We start from the raw sequence: 18,626 nt of genomic DNA, 5'->3' as shown, positions 1-18,626 counted from the left end.
TTTTTTTTTATCGTTAAACATGTAAAAAGAAAATCTTAACATTTTATGCTATGCTATCTAAAATACAGCTAACCATTCAATTTCACTCCCTCTCCTTTCAAAATGGTGGTCGGATTTTAATTGGCTAAAAAAAGTAGCATGATATGACGTCACAGCACAAGGACCACCCATTTAGCTCATTTTCTCGACAGCTCATTGGTTAGCCTTAGTCACGTAACACGTGACAGCCGGTGGGGGCGGGTGGGGGTCGCAGTAGCCACGCCCCCTAGCCTAGCTATTTGTTGTAGAATAAGAAAGTTCAATTAACAAGTCTGTTATTACATGAAATTCATAAGCAGGGTTATAGTATGTATCACATGGACCTTTGGCATAATGGATTACAGTCTCAGTGATATAATAAAAAGCTATTTAGGTTTTTGGGCTGCGAGCGCTCCTATTGGTCAGCCTGTACAGTATGCAAATGAGGACGGATACGTCAGATCCTGAACTTGAGCGCCATTTTTTCCTCAATAGGGGAAGAAAGGGACAAAAAGCAGGACCAAAAAAATACTTATACGTCGAGGAGGTTCGCAAACATCACCATTCTCATTTGACTGCAATGTTCACACAGCTGTGTGTGTAGACAGAGGATGCTGCTCGGATGACTCTGCGTGAAGCCCCGGCAGCAGATGCAGCTTACGGACGCACGCAGTTGAGGGCCGGTGGAAGTGGACAACGTTAGCCCCATCGGAGGTGGCACAGCGACAACTAACGTTAACTTACCTCGAAAATTGGAAGAGGTAAATATTTGCAAGGAAGCTGCGGGCATCCTCAAGTGGGAAGAGTCAGTGTTGCCTGAAAGTGACCCTGTGTGTCCCTTTCAGCGTGCTACTAGGTGCTTTTTAACGAGCACACACACAGACACAGCTGTGATTGCACGGAGGGCAGTGATGTGAAGGGACAGGGTTAGTTTGCATGTGATCGAATTCAAAACGCACACTTTTGACTCGCTTAAATACGTTTATTTTCTTACCCATCAGAAGGTGAATAGAACTAATGTAGTATTTATAGGCTTGCACTGTGATGCTGAAGTGAAATCAGCTGTTGCACAGTAACTAACATACAGATAACATCCGCGTACAGCCATGCTGTAATTTTTTCTATAGAGATCCAATGGATTTTGCCTTTATGCTGCATTTATCATTGTAACTACGTCATTCTTACTACAGCGTTTAGATTATTTTATCTTTTTGACAGTTTTTATTTTGTTAACAGCTTGCCGTTATTTAATGGCACGCCGTAGACGATTAATAACTTTAATTCTTAGCAGAATTAGACGATACGCCTGTTTTTAAATTGTTGGTAGACACAAACTGCCCAGTATTAACTTACCACAACTAATTACATTGTTTGTGATAGATTTTTGCCATGTTCTGTCTGCTATTCTTCATGGATACAGTTGTTGGTATCTTAAGCTTTATTATATTTATTTGTGCCAATGCTCCATAACAGTAGAACTTGTTTTCCAGACTTGTGAGGAGTCATGTATCAAGTTCCAGTTGGAAATGCTGAGAAGATCCGAAGGGCTCGCAAGGCGGTGAAAAGCATCCTTAGTGAGATTGGCCTGGAAGACTGCCAAAACCTGCTTCAGGTCTGTTTAATCTTGGATTGCACACAGCAAGACACACCTGTCAATGCCTTTGAAGATGAATTCCACGATTTTGCCCTTACCTAAACTAGTCTAGTATTAGGTATAATTAGCACTTCACATTAGAAAGTGTGGTTTTCTGTATTTGTTTATGGTAGCTTACTCTTTTTTTGCATTTTCACAATAGCTTTAACACTTTACTCATTATGCTGCATATAGACTGGCTCTTTGCAGTATTTAACATCAAAACGTTTTAAATATAGAGTTTCAGATTATAGATTTAAAAATAGCAAAAACTCATGAATTACAGAGCTACAGTTTGAGCAGTCTCTTGCATATAAAGTTGGGTATCGTGAACTGATCACTTGACTGAATAGACAGTTAATACCTATTGAAAGTGAAAACATCAGGCCTGTTGATTTGAATGTGATTATGATGAGGATCACCTTGCCATTGCCAGAATGATTCCTTTCTTTGGTTGTTATGGCAACACGATGGGTTGGGCGATATGATGTCATGTCTACTGATATTCTGTGGTATTGGGCTAACGTTGATGATGTTGGAAATCAATGAGAATAACCGCTAAAATAAGGGCCATGTTGGATTAACATGACTTTTCTCCATCAATGTGATGACGCACCTCGATTTATAAGATATTTTCACACATTTTTATATTTTATGAATCATTTCATCCACACCCCGTCCCCTACCCATAGCAACACGTCTGGATACAGATGAATCCATTGACCTCAGCAGTGCTATGGACAAATGAAGTACCTAACTTCAAAATGTACACTTAATTCTGGTAGCTTGTGTTGTAATTTAAAACTCAAATCTTGATAATTCTCGATAACACTGCATCTATGAGCACACAGGTTTTACGCAGAGGTCAAAATTAACTAGGGTTGCGTTCCGAATCGCATACTTTCTACTATATAGTATGTAGAAAAAAGATTTAGGATGTCCCGATTCTTGTGGCCAGATTTAGGATGGTTAGAAGTACCCGGATGTCCAACTTCATGCGGCCAAGATTGTTAGTGTTGAAAACTGCATCCTATTTGGGCGATTCTGGCCCACAATCCAGTGCGCACGTGAAGTGACGTCACATCGACGAAGCCTCCATATGAAAACAAACGGGGATGCGACGGATATAAAAGCAAGAGGCAAGATCAAGGCGCAATGTTATGATGAAATAAGAGAGTAAAGTATGTCTCCAATAGTATGCCTACTGCATCCTAACTAGATTCTTTTTATCATCGGATGTAGTATGTAGAATAGAAAAAAGAAAGAGTATGCGATTCGGAACGCAACCTAGGTACAGTACAGTGCTGAAACGCATATTTTATTTGCTTCTGTCTGATTCTTCTACACTACTTACAGTATTTACTCCACCATGTTTATCTGATTGCTCTAATTTATAGTCACTTTTAGAATTTAAATGTGTGAAACATGTTTTCAGTTGTAAGTTTATTCCACCAAAAACTAACATAGTTGACTCGTGTTATTAATCCAAACTTCATGAAACTTTTTTGGAGAGCTGTCGATTCAACTTAATTCATTTTGGATGGTGTTGTTTGTGATATTGCTATATATAGAGGTGCTTTTAATTTGTGCTTTACCCTTGTTTATTTAAATGGGATGGTCAAAATATTGGAAACATCTCTCAGCATAATGCAGAAATGGAAGCCTCCAAAAAGACCATACACTTTGAAAAATACCTCAAGAACTAACCCATATTCACAAAAGTAGCTTTGATGTTAGCTAGGTGCACATTTTAAACAGAAAACTGCTTACTGTATGTGATTAATTTGTACCATATGATGCCTTCTCATTAAGACTCTAGGAAGAATGGCTTACCGTTTTGCACAATCATAACTTAAGTCCATATTTGAGACTTGTATATTTTACTGCTAAGGGCTAATCCTTTGTGTGGAAACACCTTTGAATGTAGGAATTTTAATGGACACTGTTAACATTGTGGCATGTTTCATATACTTAAGTTTAGTTTTCTTGTGTTTTGTTTGCTGCTTAGCATCTGAATGAAACTTCTGAGAAGAGCCCAGATGACGAAGAGGCCTTTGAAGAAACTGAATGGGAGGATTTCACCGATGGCTACCCTAGCAGACAACAGAGAAAGGTTCCTGGTTACAACTTTTTTATTATAAACACCAACATGTGTAGGTTATGGAGGACCTCCAGGGTTGTGGAGATTGAAATGGAACATTTATTTATTGAATAACTAATTGTACATTTAAAACAGGAATTTAATTTAATTAATTAATTGGTTTACAAATCCATACATTCGTAAAATAGAGAAACTATAAAAATAAATATATAATAAAAAAATACAATAATGAATTCCTGAATAAGAACATTTAAAAATCTATTTGCAATTTTAAAAACGGGAATACATAATTGAATTCACAAATTGAATGACGAATACAGCTTTGGAAAAGAGCATTTATATGTAAATGAATAAATAACACCTGGTCAAAGCCCTTATGCCTCCTTGTATCTTGTGAAAACCATATTTTTGTGCCACTTTTTGAACTGGGTAATGTTTTGGCAGTTCTTCAGCACTGCACATTGCAATCTGTTTCACAGCTTCACTCCACATATTGAAATGTAAAAACGTTTTAATTTTGTGCCTACACAGAGATGTTTTAAGTTGAACTCCCCCCTCCAATGATATCCACATCTCTTTTAAAAAAACACATTTTAAATACTGCCAGTGAGTATATTGTGTGTTGCATTATACATTAGCTGTGCTGTTTGAAAATGATCATGGGCAGTGAATTTCAATGTTTTTGATTTTAAGAATAGTGAATTTGTGTAATCGCTTAAACCAGTATGATTTATCCTTGTGGCTCTTTTTTTGCAATATAGATAGTGACCATAGTGTACATTTATAATGCCCCAAACCTCCTCACAGTCATTTTAATATGCTAAAACCAGTAACCAGTAGAGTATGTGGAATGATTTGTGGTCTAGAACATGTTTTGCCATATCGAATCAATCAAAATAACCAACTGTTTTCCCCCCTCTTTCCATCTAGTGGCCTTATCGGTCTCGACCTCTGTGCTGTACCATGTGCAAGTACTCTACAAAAAACCTCTACAACTTCCGTTCCCACATCGCTCGCAACCATGGATATGCGGAGTCATTCTGTGCACTCTCACCCTGTTCTCAGTGCCTCTTTGTTAGCCACCCCAAGCTGGTCAAGAAGCACATGTTTCTCTTCCATAAACCTAACACTACCAGTCATGTACAATCGGCACTGGACACATCTGTAGCAAGCCATCGCGGAAATGAGCGGTATCAATGTCGAAAATGCGGATTTCCATCCTCTTCGGTCTTTGCGATGAAGAAGCACATAATTCTCAAGCACCTAGACAATTTGGCAGAAACTTACATTGGTTACAGATTACACATGCAAGGCGCCACATCCGTAAAGGTCTATTGCTGCAAGGTGTGTAGGCGGAACACTGGAAGCTTGGACCAAATGTTGCATCACATGCTGATTGAGGCGTCGCACTATACAGTCACCACACAAGTGCAGAGTTTGATTTGTGAGAACAAGAACTATGCCATTAAAACAACACCTAATGGGAATGGTGTGTTTGTCACATTCCCAAGTATTGCTCCGACACAACTGCAACCTCAAATGGTATTACAGAGTAATGGCCAACCTGCTGGGACTGTGATGACATTACAGCAATTACAGCAATTACAAGGAACTACAAACAGTACTACTCTGATCTGTGCCCCCGGAACCAACCAAGCTTTTCTGCCTCCTCAAGCATCGGCGCTAGTTCAGCTAGCTAGTGCTGAGGCTAAAGGTTTGCTCCAACCCGGTGCCACGATAGCCCTCCGAGGTGCTTTGCCCCAGGGACAAACTATGGTCCAGCTCCCCACGGTTTCTAACTTGTCTCTGAAACAGGCACCATTTGCTGTAGCCTCTGCTACTTCTCAAACACAACATGCTCCTCAGGTACAGCAGATTCTCCTTCCAACTGGACTGCAGGCCAACTTGGCAGCTGTATCTGGAACTGTATATAAGCCTACTGTGGTTCCGCAAAAGGCACCAATGAACCAAGTCACCCTACAGGGCACCATGCTGACATCACAGTCCCTACTCAGCCACCTGATCCCGACTGGCAAAAGGATGAATGGAATGCCCACATACACTTTTGCTCCACTGCAAGTAACAATGCCCGGCTCTCAGAGCACAAATACCCCTCTCAAGCCTGTTGAGCAAACAAGCAACGTCACACCACAAACTAAGAAATGGGTTACCTGTCCCCTCTGCAATGAACTCTTCCCATCTAATGTCTTTGACATGCACACAGAGGTTGCTCACCAGACAAAATCCACTGCAATCAAGTCAGAAAGTGTGGCGGCACGGGCAGCATTCCTAAAGAAAATGCCTGACAAAACTGTTAAATGTCTAACGTGCAAAATTCTACTGTCAGAAAAAAGTGTCTTCCAACACCTGCTGCATGGGCTGAATTGTTTGTACTGCTCAGCATTGTTCTTTTCAATCAAGCAGCTGGCCGAGCATGTACAACAGCACAACCCCACAAGCAAGGCATACTGTGATTTTTTGAGGCAGAAGTACAGGGTCTACTCAAAAGGGGTCGGAGGAATCCTGTTCCCTTACTTTGACGTCAACACCACCGCACCAAAAGAGGTCCTAGGAGACACAGAGGTCAATTTAGCCCTGGTCACCAATTCCCTTGACCTTATCTTCGTCAAATTGAAGCCCAACAGCCAGCAAGAAATCTGCCCCACGCCTTTGAAAGTAAACAGTTCCTACTGTCCATTCTGTGACGAAAAGTTTGAGAATGAATCCAAACACCTTCAGCACCTAAAACAAAAACACTTTGTAGCCCCTACTATCCATGCCATCCTCAAGACTGAGGCATTCAAGTGCATATATTGCAATGGAGTGTACACAGGAAAGGTCACTCAGCAGGCGGTGATGCTCCACATTCAGCGATGCCGGTGTTCACCAAAACCACCACAGCCACCACAGCCACCCAAACCCACAGTAGCCCCCCAGCAACCCCCGAAACCAGCTCAGCCTGTCGTCAGTCAGCCACCCGGACTCTACTTTATCCAAATGCCACACGGGATGACGGTGAAACAAGCTTTTGCTCCAACTCCAACTCGTGCGATTGCGGCAGGGCCTTTAGAAACACCAGAAGAGCAGCAGTCGAAGAAAAGGCTGGAGACGGCATTGAGGGAGGCCATTGAGGCCAACAAGCGGGACAGGCAACAAAAGGTGGCCATGCGCAAAAAGCGAGAGCAGGAGAAGTTGTTGCCCCCACCAGAGCCTGTGGTTCACATCGACCCCACAGTGAAGCTGGCGCTGGAGCCGACCCCGCTCGAGCGCACCTCCGCTGACGAGCGCATAGACTTCGTAACCAAATACTTCAACACAAACCCCTACGCGACCAAAGCTGAGTCTGAGGAGCTGTGCCGCAGGCTTTCCATCCAAAAAGCAGAGTTGGCAGCCCTCTTTAGCAAGAGGCGCAGCAAGTGCATGAAGAATCTCAAGAAGAAATCGACCGCCGTGTTCCTAGGCTTCAACATGACAGAACTGAGCAAAGTCAAGCACAATCTGGACATCCCAGAGCAGCAGCCCACAGAACCGGCAGAGCAGCCAGCAGAATCAACAGAGCACATGGAGACCGGTGAGAATGGACCAGAACCCATGGTAGAAAGTGGAAATGAAAGAGTTGAGGGTGTGGGACAGGTGGAGAAGATGGAATGAGATAAGAAATGTGTCAATGGAACTACCTGAAAACGGCAAACCCTGAAAAGCAGAATAAAAACCCTGATAATTTAATGACAGCCTTTTGTGTGAAGAGTTATTAGACAAGTTCATCATGCAATGCATAAAATGTATTCCCTATCCCTTTTTTAATGCAGCCTTTATGTATGGTGCTTCTTTTGAATGAGGTATTGTCAGTTGTCCATATCTTAAATTCCACGTAAACACAGAGCCATGATTTGGTGCTCCTTTATAACTTAATGATGCAGACATGTGCGATATTATGATGGCAGACTGTTTGGGCTGCAACTATATTTGTCTGATGACAATCTAATCTAATAACGGCTACTGACTTCAATTTACACTGATTTAATTTGCCTCCAGTAGCTTTTTTCTAATTTTTTTTTGCACCCTTTATTAAAGCCTACTTGTCGACTTGATTTAATGATATATTATGTTTTTCTTTCTTGAATAGTTTTTTTTCCATACATATTTGGACCTTTATGTACACCGCTTCGATATAGTTTTCTCATTGTTTTTTTTATATTGTTCACACCACTCCCTTAACAGTTAAAACAGTTTGGGCGAATGTTCTTCTTGCAGTTTTGAAGCCAAATGTTTTTAAGTTTTGAGGTTTGCTGAATTCCCAGAGTTAATGAACACTCGGTTGTCATCAACCTCTGAACATGTTGCCTGCATGAGCCTTTGTTTTGTTGTCAGATATTATAATTTGTGCCATTGTGAAGTCTACATATTTGCATAGACTTGTGGAAATTTACCTAGAGATTCAACACAACATAAAACATGTTACTGAGTGTTCAAGCATATATCTTCTGTCCTTGTGACTGCCTTTTTTTTTACTACACTTGTATTTTCTATAATTCCTAGAGGTTTAAAGATGTTGGGAGAGGTTCAAATTCTCATTCTGTCCAAGGTCACTGTTGTAAAAAGAAAAAGTGGTTTCCCTGAGCGTATATGAATCGCTACTTTTTATTTTCCATTTCCTAATAAAAATATATAATTTGAAATCAAGCCTTGTTAAAGAACCCACAGGTATGTTTATTTTACATCTAACTGAATTACCTCGAAAAGGTCATTCAGTTACAAAAGTTTTTAAAGAAGCTAAAACTTTGTTTCTTTATTCTCTTAACAATAGAGGCACAATGGTCAAAGTCATAATAAAGGCAGCATGGTAAAAAGCTCACAAGTGAAGTCTTTATTGGCCTGAGAAATACTGGAATCAAACAACAATCTGCCTGCCACATATTTAATCTCTAACCTGAAATACATTTGTCAAGTAAAAGATCAGGTAATCATTAACAAGGTCAAGTTTCTAGCTTTTTCAACTGTTAACTTTTGCCAAAAGATTATACATGTTAAATTAGCATTTGAATATTAGCACTATAATGTTAATAATACTTACAGTATTATAGTAATAAGACAGTGGAAAGCCCTGTAAAGATAACCTTGGGTTTATTAAACTTAATACCTCACTTAGTTCACTTAGTAGCTATTCTGTTTTCTATGGTCTCGACTAAAGTTACAAAATGGACCTTGTGGATGTTTTTTGTCAAATGATGTTTCCAAAGTCAGGAATGTCAACTGGCAAGTTTTTGCTTCATATCAGTTTTGATTTGATCGAGGAGTGAGGGTCCGCTGTAGTTGTTGGTCTGAATTGCCTCCAGCGTCTTCACGTAATCCACCGGGAGGCTGTTCTGCTCTGCACCCAGACACACCACCTTATTTGAAACACACACAGAGAAACCTTTAAGTTAACATGGTGGTTTAGCCACAAAAACATTGGACTGTGTATTTTATTGCATAATAGATTTCATAGCTTGAGTGACGTACAGTGGCTTGCAAAAGTATTCATACCCCTTGAACTTTTCCACATTTTGTCACATAACCACACATGTACATTTATTTTATTGGGATTTTATGTGATAGACCAACACAAAGTGGAGCATAATTGTGAAGTGGAATGAAAAAGATACGTGGTTTAAAAAAAAAATTATAAATAAAAAACTTAAAAGTGTGGCGTGCATAAATATTCAGCCCCCTGATTCAATACTTTGTAGGATCACCTATTGCTGCAATTACAGCTGCAAGTCTATTATTGGGGTATGTCTTTACCACCCTACAGAGTACAGACTGACATTTTTGCCCATTCGTCTTGGAAAGATAGCTCAAGGTTCAGATTCGGCATCAGATTGAATGGAGAGTGTCTGTGAAAACATTCCCCAAGTCTTGCAGCTGTAATTGCAGCGATAGGTGGTTATACAAAGCATTGACTCCGGGCGGCTGAATACTTATGCACGGCACATTTTTTCAGATTTTTATTCATCATCATCATCATCTTTATTGTCAGACTCAAGGTCCATAAAAAGAACACACAACATAAAAAACATAAAAAACCCACCCCACAGATAGGCCTACACACATTTTCATAAAAGACATTCATACCAATACTTCCACATTGGTGACTGGTAACGAATTGTACTGTAGCTGGGATTAGTCAGCACAACAACAATGCAATTCTGTGACGTATTAAGGCGACAGATAAATGTATACATCAGGTTCCTCAACAATGCTCTGAAAGTGCTGACACCTGCATTACAAAACAGGGCACTAGCACTACAGCACCTAGGCCTCCTCAGTAGAATCCTGAAGCAGTCATTATAAGCAACCTGTAGCTTCTGTAGACTGGCCTTTTTTTTAAACTTTGCCCATAGGGCTGCAGTGTACAGTGGAGTACAGTATGCTTTAAAAAGTTGGATTTTTACTTTTTCAGAGCACATATGGAATTTTCTTATCAACATATTAGCTTGGGCATATAGTATGTATTCATAAAAAGAAATTTAAAAATATGTTTCATTTTCATTCCACTTCAAAATTATGCACCACTGTGTGTTGGTCCATCACATAAAATCCCAATAAAATAAATGTACGTGTTTGGTTGTAATGTGACAAAATGTGAAAATCTCAAGGGGTATGAATACTTTCGCAAGCCACTGTATGTATGCTTTGGGCCAGTGTTTGCATTTCCATGCACACACCTGTTTGTATTGAGGAGACGGAGGACAGGCGTGGAAGTTGTTCATCTTATATGTCCTGCAGAGCATCGGTCCTTTATCTGTCTCAACGGAAACCTCGAGCGGAGAGTACATCCCCAGACTCACCCCTTCCTGTCTGAGGGCACAGAGAGAAAGGAATCACACGATGGTTAAAATGACAAACATTAACGCATTACTGATCGACAGCTGTGTCCTTGGGTCTCACTCGTCTAGGCTCGCCAGGTTTTTGTTGCATAAAGTCCAGATTACCCCCCACACTTCAGCGCCTGGACGCGACTCAATGGTGGCCACTCCACCGTGCCAGGTGTTGTCCACTTGTTTCTCCCACAGGCCAAAGTTCAACCCATAGTCCTGTTCAAAAACACATACACACAAAATCAGAGGGTGTGATGGGGTAGGAGGTTATAGGACAAAAGGCTCTGAACAGTGATGAGGCATTGATGTACCACATGAATGCATTCAAATAACAATCAATATGAGATAACGCAATCAGTATGCTACTGCTACGTAGGCCACGCCTATATTTGGATGCTTATACTTTTGTATAACTTCTTACTCTGTTTACTTTTAGTATTTCTACCTTTCTTTATAGGCTATGTCCATGATTGCTACACTAGGCTTTGCCTGTCCCCCAAACTTTTTATATAGCCTACTACCTATGCCCTGCGGTCGCTTAGGGCCCCCGACCGCCAGGGGGGCCCCCTCCAAAAAAAAAAAATGTGTTTGTGTGTTTGATATTAACATCATATTATGCAAATGTGAGTTATCATACAAACAAAAGAATACAATATTTTGGTCTAAATAATTTATAGCCTAAAAATGTAATCAGTTCATCTGGGAGGTAATCCGAAATTATCTGATCATGTCGCGTTCACATCCATGCACAGTGTGTATTGAGTTTATTTTAAAACAATTGGAAATGGGGCTGCCCTCAGTTGCCCATGCACTGTGTATAGTCTATAGCCTATTTCAGCCTTGTCTGTGGAAAAAAAGATACAGTAGCTGGACAACAGAGTTATTCTGCTTTGTTCCTCTCACTGCATTTAAATGCATTCATTATATTACAGAGAAATATGTCCCGTAAAAGAAAAAGAGCTCCAAGCCCAACCCAGAGGACCCTCCATAATATTTTATTTTATATTAATATTTTTATGGAAAATCCATGTCCTTCTTCAATAGCTTCTAATTCATCTGGCCCAGTGTCTCCAAATAATTTGTTCACACAACATTTCTCAGATTTAGCCTCTTAATTTTCCTCTCAAAGTGCACCAGATTCATAGCCTGGAAATCCTGACCCTGATATCTTGAACGATAGAGGGTCTGGCGACGATCAATAGTAATTTCCAACTCTAGGGGCGGCTCCTACTCGTGCATTTCAAATGCCACTGCACGCAGTTGGATAGCACTACAACCAATCAGAGCGATGCACAAGTGACGTAAGCCCCGTTCGTTTAGCGAACAGCTGTTAAACTGTTCAATTAAACGTTTGCCGTTGTCGGTCGGCAAAACAGAACATTCCACTTACTTGCTAGTGAAAGCTATGAGTCCCGTCTTCCAATTCGTTAAGGGTCGAGGCCAAAGCAGTCTCAAACTCACACAACATATCCGCAGCCATCTTTGATGTTTACTATCACAGCTTCGACGTCGCATGCACGTCACTGTCGTCATCCGGTTACGTCCTCCCCAGAGCACCATATAAAGGGCTCTGGCGCGCCCATATTAGATAGAACCAATTGAAACGTTATACCAGATTTCTGGTAGTCTTGATAAGCTTCAACGGAGCGTCTCCAGACCAACACGCGCAGCAAATTTAATTTGCCAGCGCCTAGTGGCAGGTCTGGGAATGCCAGGCTACCAGATTCATGCATTTCACTTTAAAAAGGTTAAAAAAAAATCTCCCGAGGGGGCATACCCCCGGACCCCCATAGGAGGGTCTGAATCTCTGCTGTCTAATATTTTCACACAGCTGCACAGTGGAGACACTAGCGGAAAACACTGGGTGTGTGAATGATATTTAACAAAGATCTAGTTTCTAGTTTCAGCAGCACTAACATTGGAGAGGGGCCCCCTATTCACATTTCGCTTAGGGCCCCCTGAAGGCTTGGGCCGGCTCTGCCTGCCCCCAACTGATTCAATGAATGAACCAATAGCCTGACTAGTCCCGTAGTCCGTGTCCATCTAACCTACATGTTTGATACAAAGTAACCGGACTTTTTAGCTACCAACAGTGGTTACAAGAGAAACATCATGAAAATAGCATGGCACATTTGACATTTACGTCCGAGAATTTCTGCTTACTCATGCTAGCTAAGCAATACTGCGTTCAATAGGCCTACCGTGAGTTAGTGTAATAGGCTAATATCACAATAAATTAATATTTACTAATTATATGTGTCTTTAGTTGTTTTACAGAGAATGATAATCTGCCCATATAAGAGGTTGAGGATAAGATATGTATAAAAAAGGAGCCAGTGCATCACCACTCCGGCGTTTGGTAATGCCCACACGGCGTGAACACCTCTTGATAACGTGAATCTGCGAAATGTAATGATTTCTCATTGACGTATTGTGATCCGTTACCTTCAGTTGGCCGGTAGTGCAAAATACGGCCGATGGATTAGCCAGTTGCAGTCTTTCCTTTAACAAGTTGCTTCCGAAGGCGAAATACATGAAGCAGCCGGTAACGGTGGGTTTACAGCAGGACATCTCTTGATATTTCTTCGCTGATTCCTTCCTCCAGAACTACACACAAGAGCGGGCCCAGATAATAAGAGCTAACAACGAGATATTTAAAGAGCTGTGGCTTTCCAGTGGCCGTCTTGGTGTGTAGGCAGTCGGTGCGGTTTTGAGGTAGTCTCGCACAGCCAGACCAAACTACAGCTAGTGGTAGCCTATTGAGGTGCCCGGATACTAGCACTCAAAACATGAATAATGCCCTCTTGCGAGCGGCCGTTGCGCGTGTTGCAGAGTTGGGATATACTATAGAAGTTGCAACACTCGGTAATTATTATACATAGAAGTTGCAACACTCGGTAATTATTAAAACATGTATTTCAGGTAAGTTCTGTGATGTCTGAGTTGAAGCTGCTCCTCTGATTTTTTTTAAGTTGTAATACTTTGACAATATTAGAAGCCATGGTCATGTGTCTAGGCCTACATTTCAATCCAGTACCAATGACCTCAACCTTACCTGTATAGTTGGCAAATATCCACAAGTGACTCAAATAATATCCACCTTTCATGTTGAACTACAACATCACATAACCCTAATGTGACTTATTGTGATATTTACAAAAATGTAACGAAGTGGTGGTTGCATGGCTTTCATAGAATCTGTAGCTTCACAGCTACAATAGCCATTATATAGGCTACCATGATTCAAATAGATATTAATTGTTCAGTTTGTGTGTACTTTTTTTTTAAATCCTACATGCAGAACCATATAAATATGCTGTTCTGTGACAATTGTTTGGACTTAATCATTTTTCAAGAGCCACTATGCAACATGCGACAAAATACCTGATCAATAACAATGCAATAGTTCCACGCAGTTTTGAATTTCTTTCAAATAAGCTCTTTGGGAATACACATTTCCATGCAAAGACAGTTTATTCAGCCATGTAATGAAAGCATAATTCTAAAGAAAACACACCTGACAGTAATGGTCAGAGACAAGTTTACCCTCTTCATAAGGACTTTAATGTACAAAAAAAGAAAATCCAAAACTGAACATAATCACATGGAAAAATCACAAACTGTTTCCTCTGAGAAAAAAAAACAAAAAACCTGTACAAACAGTGGGGAGGTGGCGAGTGAGCAAAATGTATAGCCTTGGTAATCATCTCCTTGGGCCGCCCCGGCCTCGTCCTCTACCCCTTCCACGGCCTCGTCCTCTGCCTCGTCCACGTGCAGCCACTGAGGAGACAGACCAGCACTGATTGTCAAACATTCACCAGCACCTTGAGTATCACAGTAGTGTCCACATTCAAGCCAGATTGACCCACATATGAACATCAAGTCACTTTCTGTAAGTATACAAGACCGGGCTATGAATAAAGTTGAGGAAACAATATGCGTGAAACAAGCAAACAATTAAGAAACCAATGTGTTGTTTCTAAAAAAAAAAAAAAAAAAAAAGTTTTTCCTGCAGAGAGACTTCAAAACAGCCACCCCTGTCTCACTTTTACCTAAACATGACCAAGGCTTGTTGTGTTTCACTAATGGTGGACAAAACATTAGTAGCACTTCAAGTACAACACTTCGGCAGGGAAGAGTGTGCCAATCCATAATTATTGTGTCATCTTCATCTGAAAAATATACTGTCTGGAAATTTGTTTGAATGTGGACATTTTTTCACAAGAAAAAGGTTCAATTTGTCATTATTTTTGTGTCAACAACCAGGGCTTCACTGGCAAAACATTTTTTAATCTTAAGAATAGCAGAGGATGGAGGATATAATTTCATTCAGCATCTCTGTCACAAGACTAAACAGAAAACCTTGTATGGTTAAAATACAGTCACTGAAGTATCACAATGTAAATTCTTACTTTCCCAAATCACATTTTGACATTAGCTTAAAAGCAAAATCAGTGTGACTTTCCAAACACAGTTCAATGTCACGATTTTTAGACAATCCTCACCTGCTTCCCTCTTCTTGGACTTGACCTTTGGCTCGATGTCAACCAGCAAGGTGTCCAGTGGAAGGCTGTCCGGAAGTATAAAGTAGCGGATATTGTTGCCACGGATACTCAGTGATTCCAGCTGAGTAGGCTCCCTGTTTTTCAGGGTCATTTTCACCGCCTTCAGGTGGGTGTTCATGCTCACATCAACACCTAAATGGGAAGAGGAAAGGAAACAGGGATGAGTAACTTAGTTATCCATACAGTTGTTTTGTTTTTTTATAATAAGCATAATACTTTTAAGCATTGCTGTTGTCTTCATAAAACACACATTTTCAGACTAACATTACATTTTTTACAAACGTCTGATTTATTTGATGCATTACAGGATACCTAATACAATGGCTTCATTGAGTGCAGGTTACAATGAGTTAAATCTAGATATTTAATTTTCATTTAAACCGTTATGAAATAGATTTGTCCTGTTTAAGATCCGTACTGGTAAAACTGAGAAATTTGAGTCTGAATTACTTTGCAAGGTAATGAATTTAATCATGTGCAACATGAATTCTATCGTTCTATGTTGGTTTTGAAACAGCATGATCAATATCGCATAAAACACAGCAAGACTGAATTTAAAGCAATTCATTAGTTGCTTAGTTGTTAAGCAACACCAACTTCATAATCAAAACTATTTTGAAAGGTCTATCAATCATATTGACATAGATTATTTTTTAGACTTTCTGGTCCAAAAATTCAAATTATTCAGTGTGAGACATTTTAAGGACCCACAGAAACCCAGTAAGTACCAGTTTGCGATCAAATGAAATCTTAACTTGCGTCAAAGCATCTAAACTTTGCAGATTGAATGCCTCCCTGCAGTTTACCTGTATGAAGGTAAGACACACTGTAACAAAGTACCAACTCTTACCTGTGATGGTGCCATGGACCTGTGTGCCATTCTTCAGCTCGATGGTCACAGTCTCGTGGCTGAGCTTCATCAAAAACCTGAGTGTCAATGAACAAAGATTAGAGGTGGATTTACCATCAGGCAAAGGTTGGCAATAGCCTTCGATTCCAAGCTACCATGGGGCCCCATAAACGTATGGTTAAAATGTATTATACATATATACAATTTTTTTTTTACTTTTGGCTAAATTGACTGGGGGAGGTGTGAAGAATTCAAGTTACACATAAGTATTTCTTAGATAAATAGGGATTGAAAAGGGGGGAGACGAGGGATGTGGTTGAAGTTTACCATAGGCCCCAGAATGACTAAATCCGCCCCTGACTAAGATTATAGGGTAAACACAAAGATCTTTGAACTAAACCTGTCCTGATTTACCAGACGGCCCATTGTTTCAACATTACACACAAAGTCAAAGTTGCAAGTAGCCTGAAGTTAGCTCCAGGTTGTGAAGCTTTAAGCACCAAAACAAAAGTAGGCATATTATGCCGAGGGGAATTTAACAGAACAAAGCCCTTTCAATTGATTTAGGAAATAATAAGTGAAGGAAAGTACTTTTGGCTAACGTTTAGTTACTTCTGTTGAACTCCTGTTGTTAAATGCTAACTGAGCTTCCCATTGAACACAGCCAGGGCCTGTGAGTGAGCCAACATCCCTGTCGGTGCGTGTATTAAAGCTAGTTAGTGAAGGTAGCGGCTATAAAACCTATTCGACTTTACAGATAAACCAACTAGCAGCACTACACCTGTGCATGCATCTGTGGGGTTATTTGTTTCACAGTCTTCGAAGCTGAGCTCAGCCTCCATTCATTCCGTTTATTCCCGCCTATTCACCGTCTCTCCGGATTCATCTAACTCCATCCGTCACTATCGCTTTGTTTTTCTAATCTCACATCATAACACTCGGTAAACGGTAACTTTCTGCGGACACTCACCTGACTAGTTTCATGTTGGTGACTGATTGTAGAGACAAATCCTCCACAAAAGACAAAAATTACAGCGCTCAGTGTAAACAGGGCGCTGTTGTACGTTTTCTTTACGTTCCGGTCGCGCATATACGACGTCACTGAGCGAGCGATTAGGGTGACGACAGTGCCTCCTACTGGTGAGGTAATGAACAAATCGAACAAATTCAGCACATCATGCACAGCGAGGGGCGTCAGGTTTGACTAAATACCTTACTTATCCCCGAATGGACATTTGATTGTTTCTACAATTCCTACGTATGTAGTCTACATAATTAAAGCAGTTTAAAAAAAAGTGTAAATCTCTTTTATATGAATGTTTCAAAGTTATAAACGAAAAGTCCTAGAACAACCCATATTTCCCATTGTACTATTCAGTATTGCTGTGCAGTTATAACAAAGCCCCTCTGGCTTACCTGTACTCTGTACCTAGAGTTATCTATGGACAGTAAGTTTGAAATTTGCATGGGAAGTCCAAATACAGAATCTGCTTTAAAACATCAAGTTGTTGTTGTGGTTTCCCCTGGGAGACGGTAGATGCTGCTAAAGAGTGTTTGAATTGAGTATTTTTACCACCAGTAGGACTGTCCTGCAGTTTCAGTAGCTACTAAAACATACAAAATTATCAATCAACAATCGTTGATCCTATTTGAATACAATATTTTTAACAATATTCAAAGGATAATAAAGTTGTGTGTGTATACAGTTGGGATAAATTCAGCTGTAATGTAGACAGAATTTTAAATATATATATATATATATATACACGCACGCACACACACACACACTCACTCACTCACTCACTCACTCACCGGCCACTTCATTAGGTACAGCGGTTAATTTTCTTGTTAACACATAACTAATCAGCCAATCACATGGCAGAACCTCAATGCATTTAGGCATGTAGACCTGGACGGGACAACTTATTGAAGTTAAAACCGAGCAACAGAATGGGGAAGAAAGGGGGTTTAAGTGACTTTGAACATGGCAATGTTGAGGGTGCCAGAAGGGCTGTTCTGAGAATTTCAGAAACTGCTGATCTACTGGGATTTTCACTCTAAACCATCTCTAGGGTTTACAGAGAATGGTCCGAAAAATAAAAAATACCAAGTGAGCGGCATTTGTGTGGACGTAAAATGCCTAGTTGATGTCAGAGGTCAGTGGAGGATGGGCAGACTGGTTCGAGATGATAGAAACGCAACGGTAACTCAAATAACCACTCGTTACAACCAGGGTCTGCAGAATACCATCTCTGAATGCAAAACACGACCAACTTTGAAGCAGATAGGCTACAGCAACAGAAGACCCCACCGGGTGCCACTCCTGTCAGCTAAAAACAGGAAACTGAGGCTACAATTCTCACAGCATCACCAATATTGGACAAGAGAAGATTGAAAAATAATGCCTGGTCTGATGAGTCTCGATTTCAGTTGCGACATTCAGATGGCAGGTTCAGAATTTGGCGTAAACAACAGGAAAGTATGGATCCATCCTGCCGTGCACCATCAACCATGCCACGTTCAAAGTCACCGAAATCCCCTTTCTTCCCCATTCTGATGCTCGGTTTGACTTCAGTACATTGTCTTGACCACATCTAAA

General features: G+C 40.5%; 3 protein-coding genes across 3 annotated transcripts; 1 reads left to right on the top strand and 2 right to left on the bottom strand.

The window, feature by feature from the left end:
* The first annotated feature begins 503 nt into the window (after window positions 1-503).
* adnp2b (ADNP homeobox 2b) lies at window positions 504-8,378 on the top strand. The gene is made up of 4 exons (XM_080045997.1): window positions 504-779; window positions 1,509-1,630; window positions 3,660-3,764; window positions 4,683-8,378. Exons 2-4 carry the CDS (start codon window positions 1,523-1,525, stop codon window positions 7,401-7,403), a joined length of 2,934 nt encoding a protein of 977 aa, XP_079902123.1. The 5' UTR covers window positions 504-779; window positions 1,509-1,522; the 3' UTR covers window positions 7,404-8,378.
* A 226-nt stretch (window positions 8,379-8,604) lies between these two features.
* On the bottom strand, window positions 8,605-13,313 carry ggcta (gamma-glutamylcyclotransferase a). Its single transcript, XM_080045512.1, has 4 exons — window positions 13,058-13,313; window positions 10,683-10,828; window positions 10,460-10,592; window positions 8,605-9,142 (listed from the first exon to the last, which is right to left on the bottom strand). Exons 1-4 carry the CDS (start codon window positions 13,181-13,183, stop codon window positions 9,002-9,004), a joined length of 546 nt encoding a protein of 181 aa, XP_079901638.1. The 5' UTR covers window positions 13,184-13,313; the 3' UTR covers window positions 8,605-9,001.
* Window positions 13,314-14,149: 836 nt separating this feature from the next.
* Window positions 14,150-17,115, bottom strand: snrpd1 (small nuclear ribonucleoprotein D1 polypeptide). The gene is made up of 4 exons (XM_080046012.1): window positions 16,998-17,115; window positions 16,028-16,104; window positions 15,118-15,309; window positions 14,150-14,392 (listed from the first exon to the last, which is right to left on the bottom strand). Exons 1-4 carry the CDS (start codon window positions 17,009-17,011, stop codon window positions 14,316-14,318), a joined length of 360 nt encoding a protein of 119 aa, XP_079902138.1. The 5' UTR covers window positions 17,012-17,115; the 3' UTR covers window positions 14,150-14,315.
* Between the last annotated feature and the right edge of the window lie 1,511 nt (window positions 17,116-18,626).

Source organism: Ammodytes marinus (assembly GCF_949987685.1).
Source record: "Ammodytes marinus genome assembly, chromosome: 17".
Classification (NCBI taxonomy): domain Eukaryota; kingdom Metazoa; phylum Chordata; class Actinopteri; order Uranoscopiformes; family Ammodytidae; genus Ammodytes; species Ammodytes marinus.
This window is presented reverse-complemented; position numbering and strand designations above follow the sequence as displayed.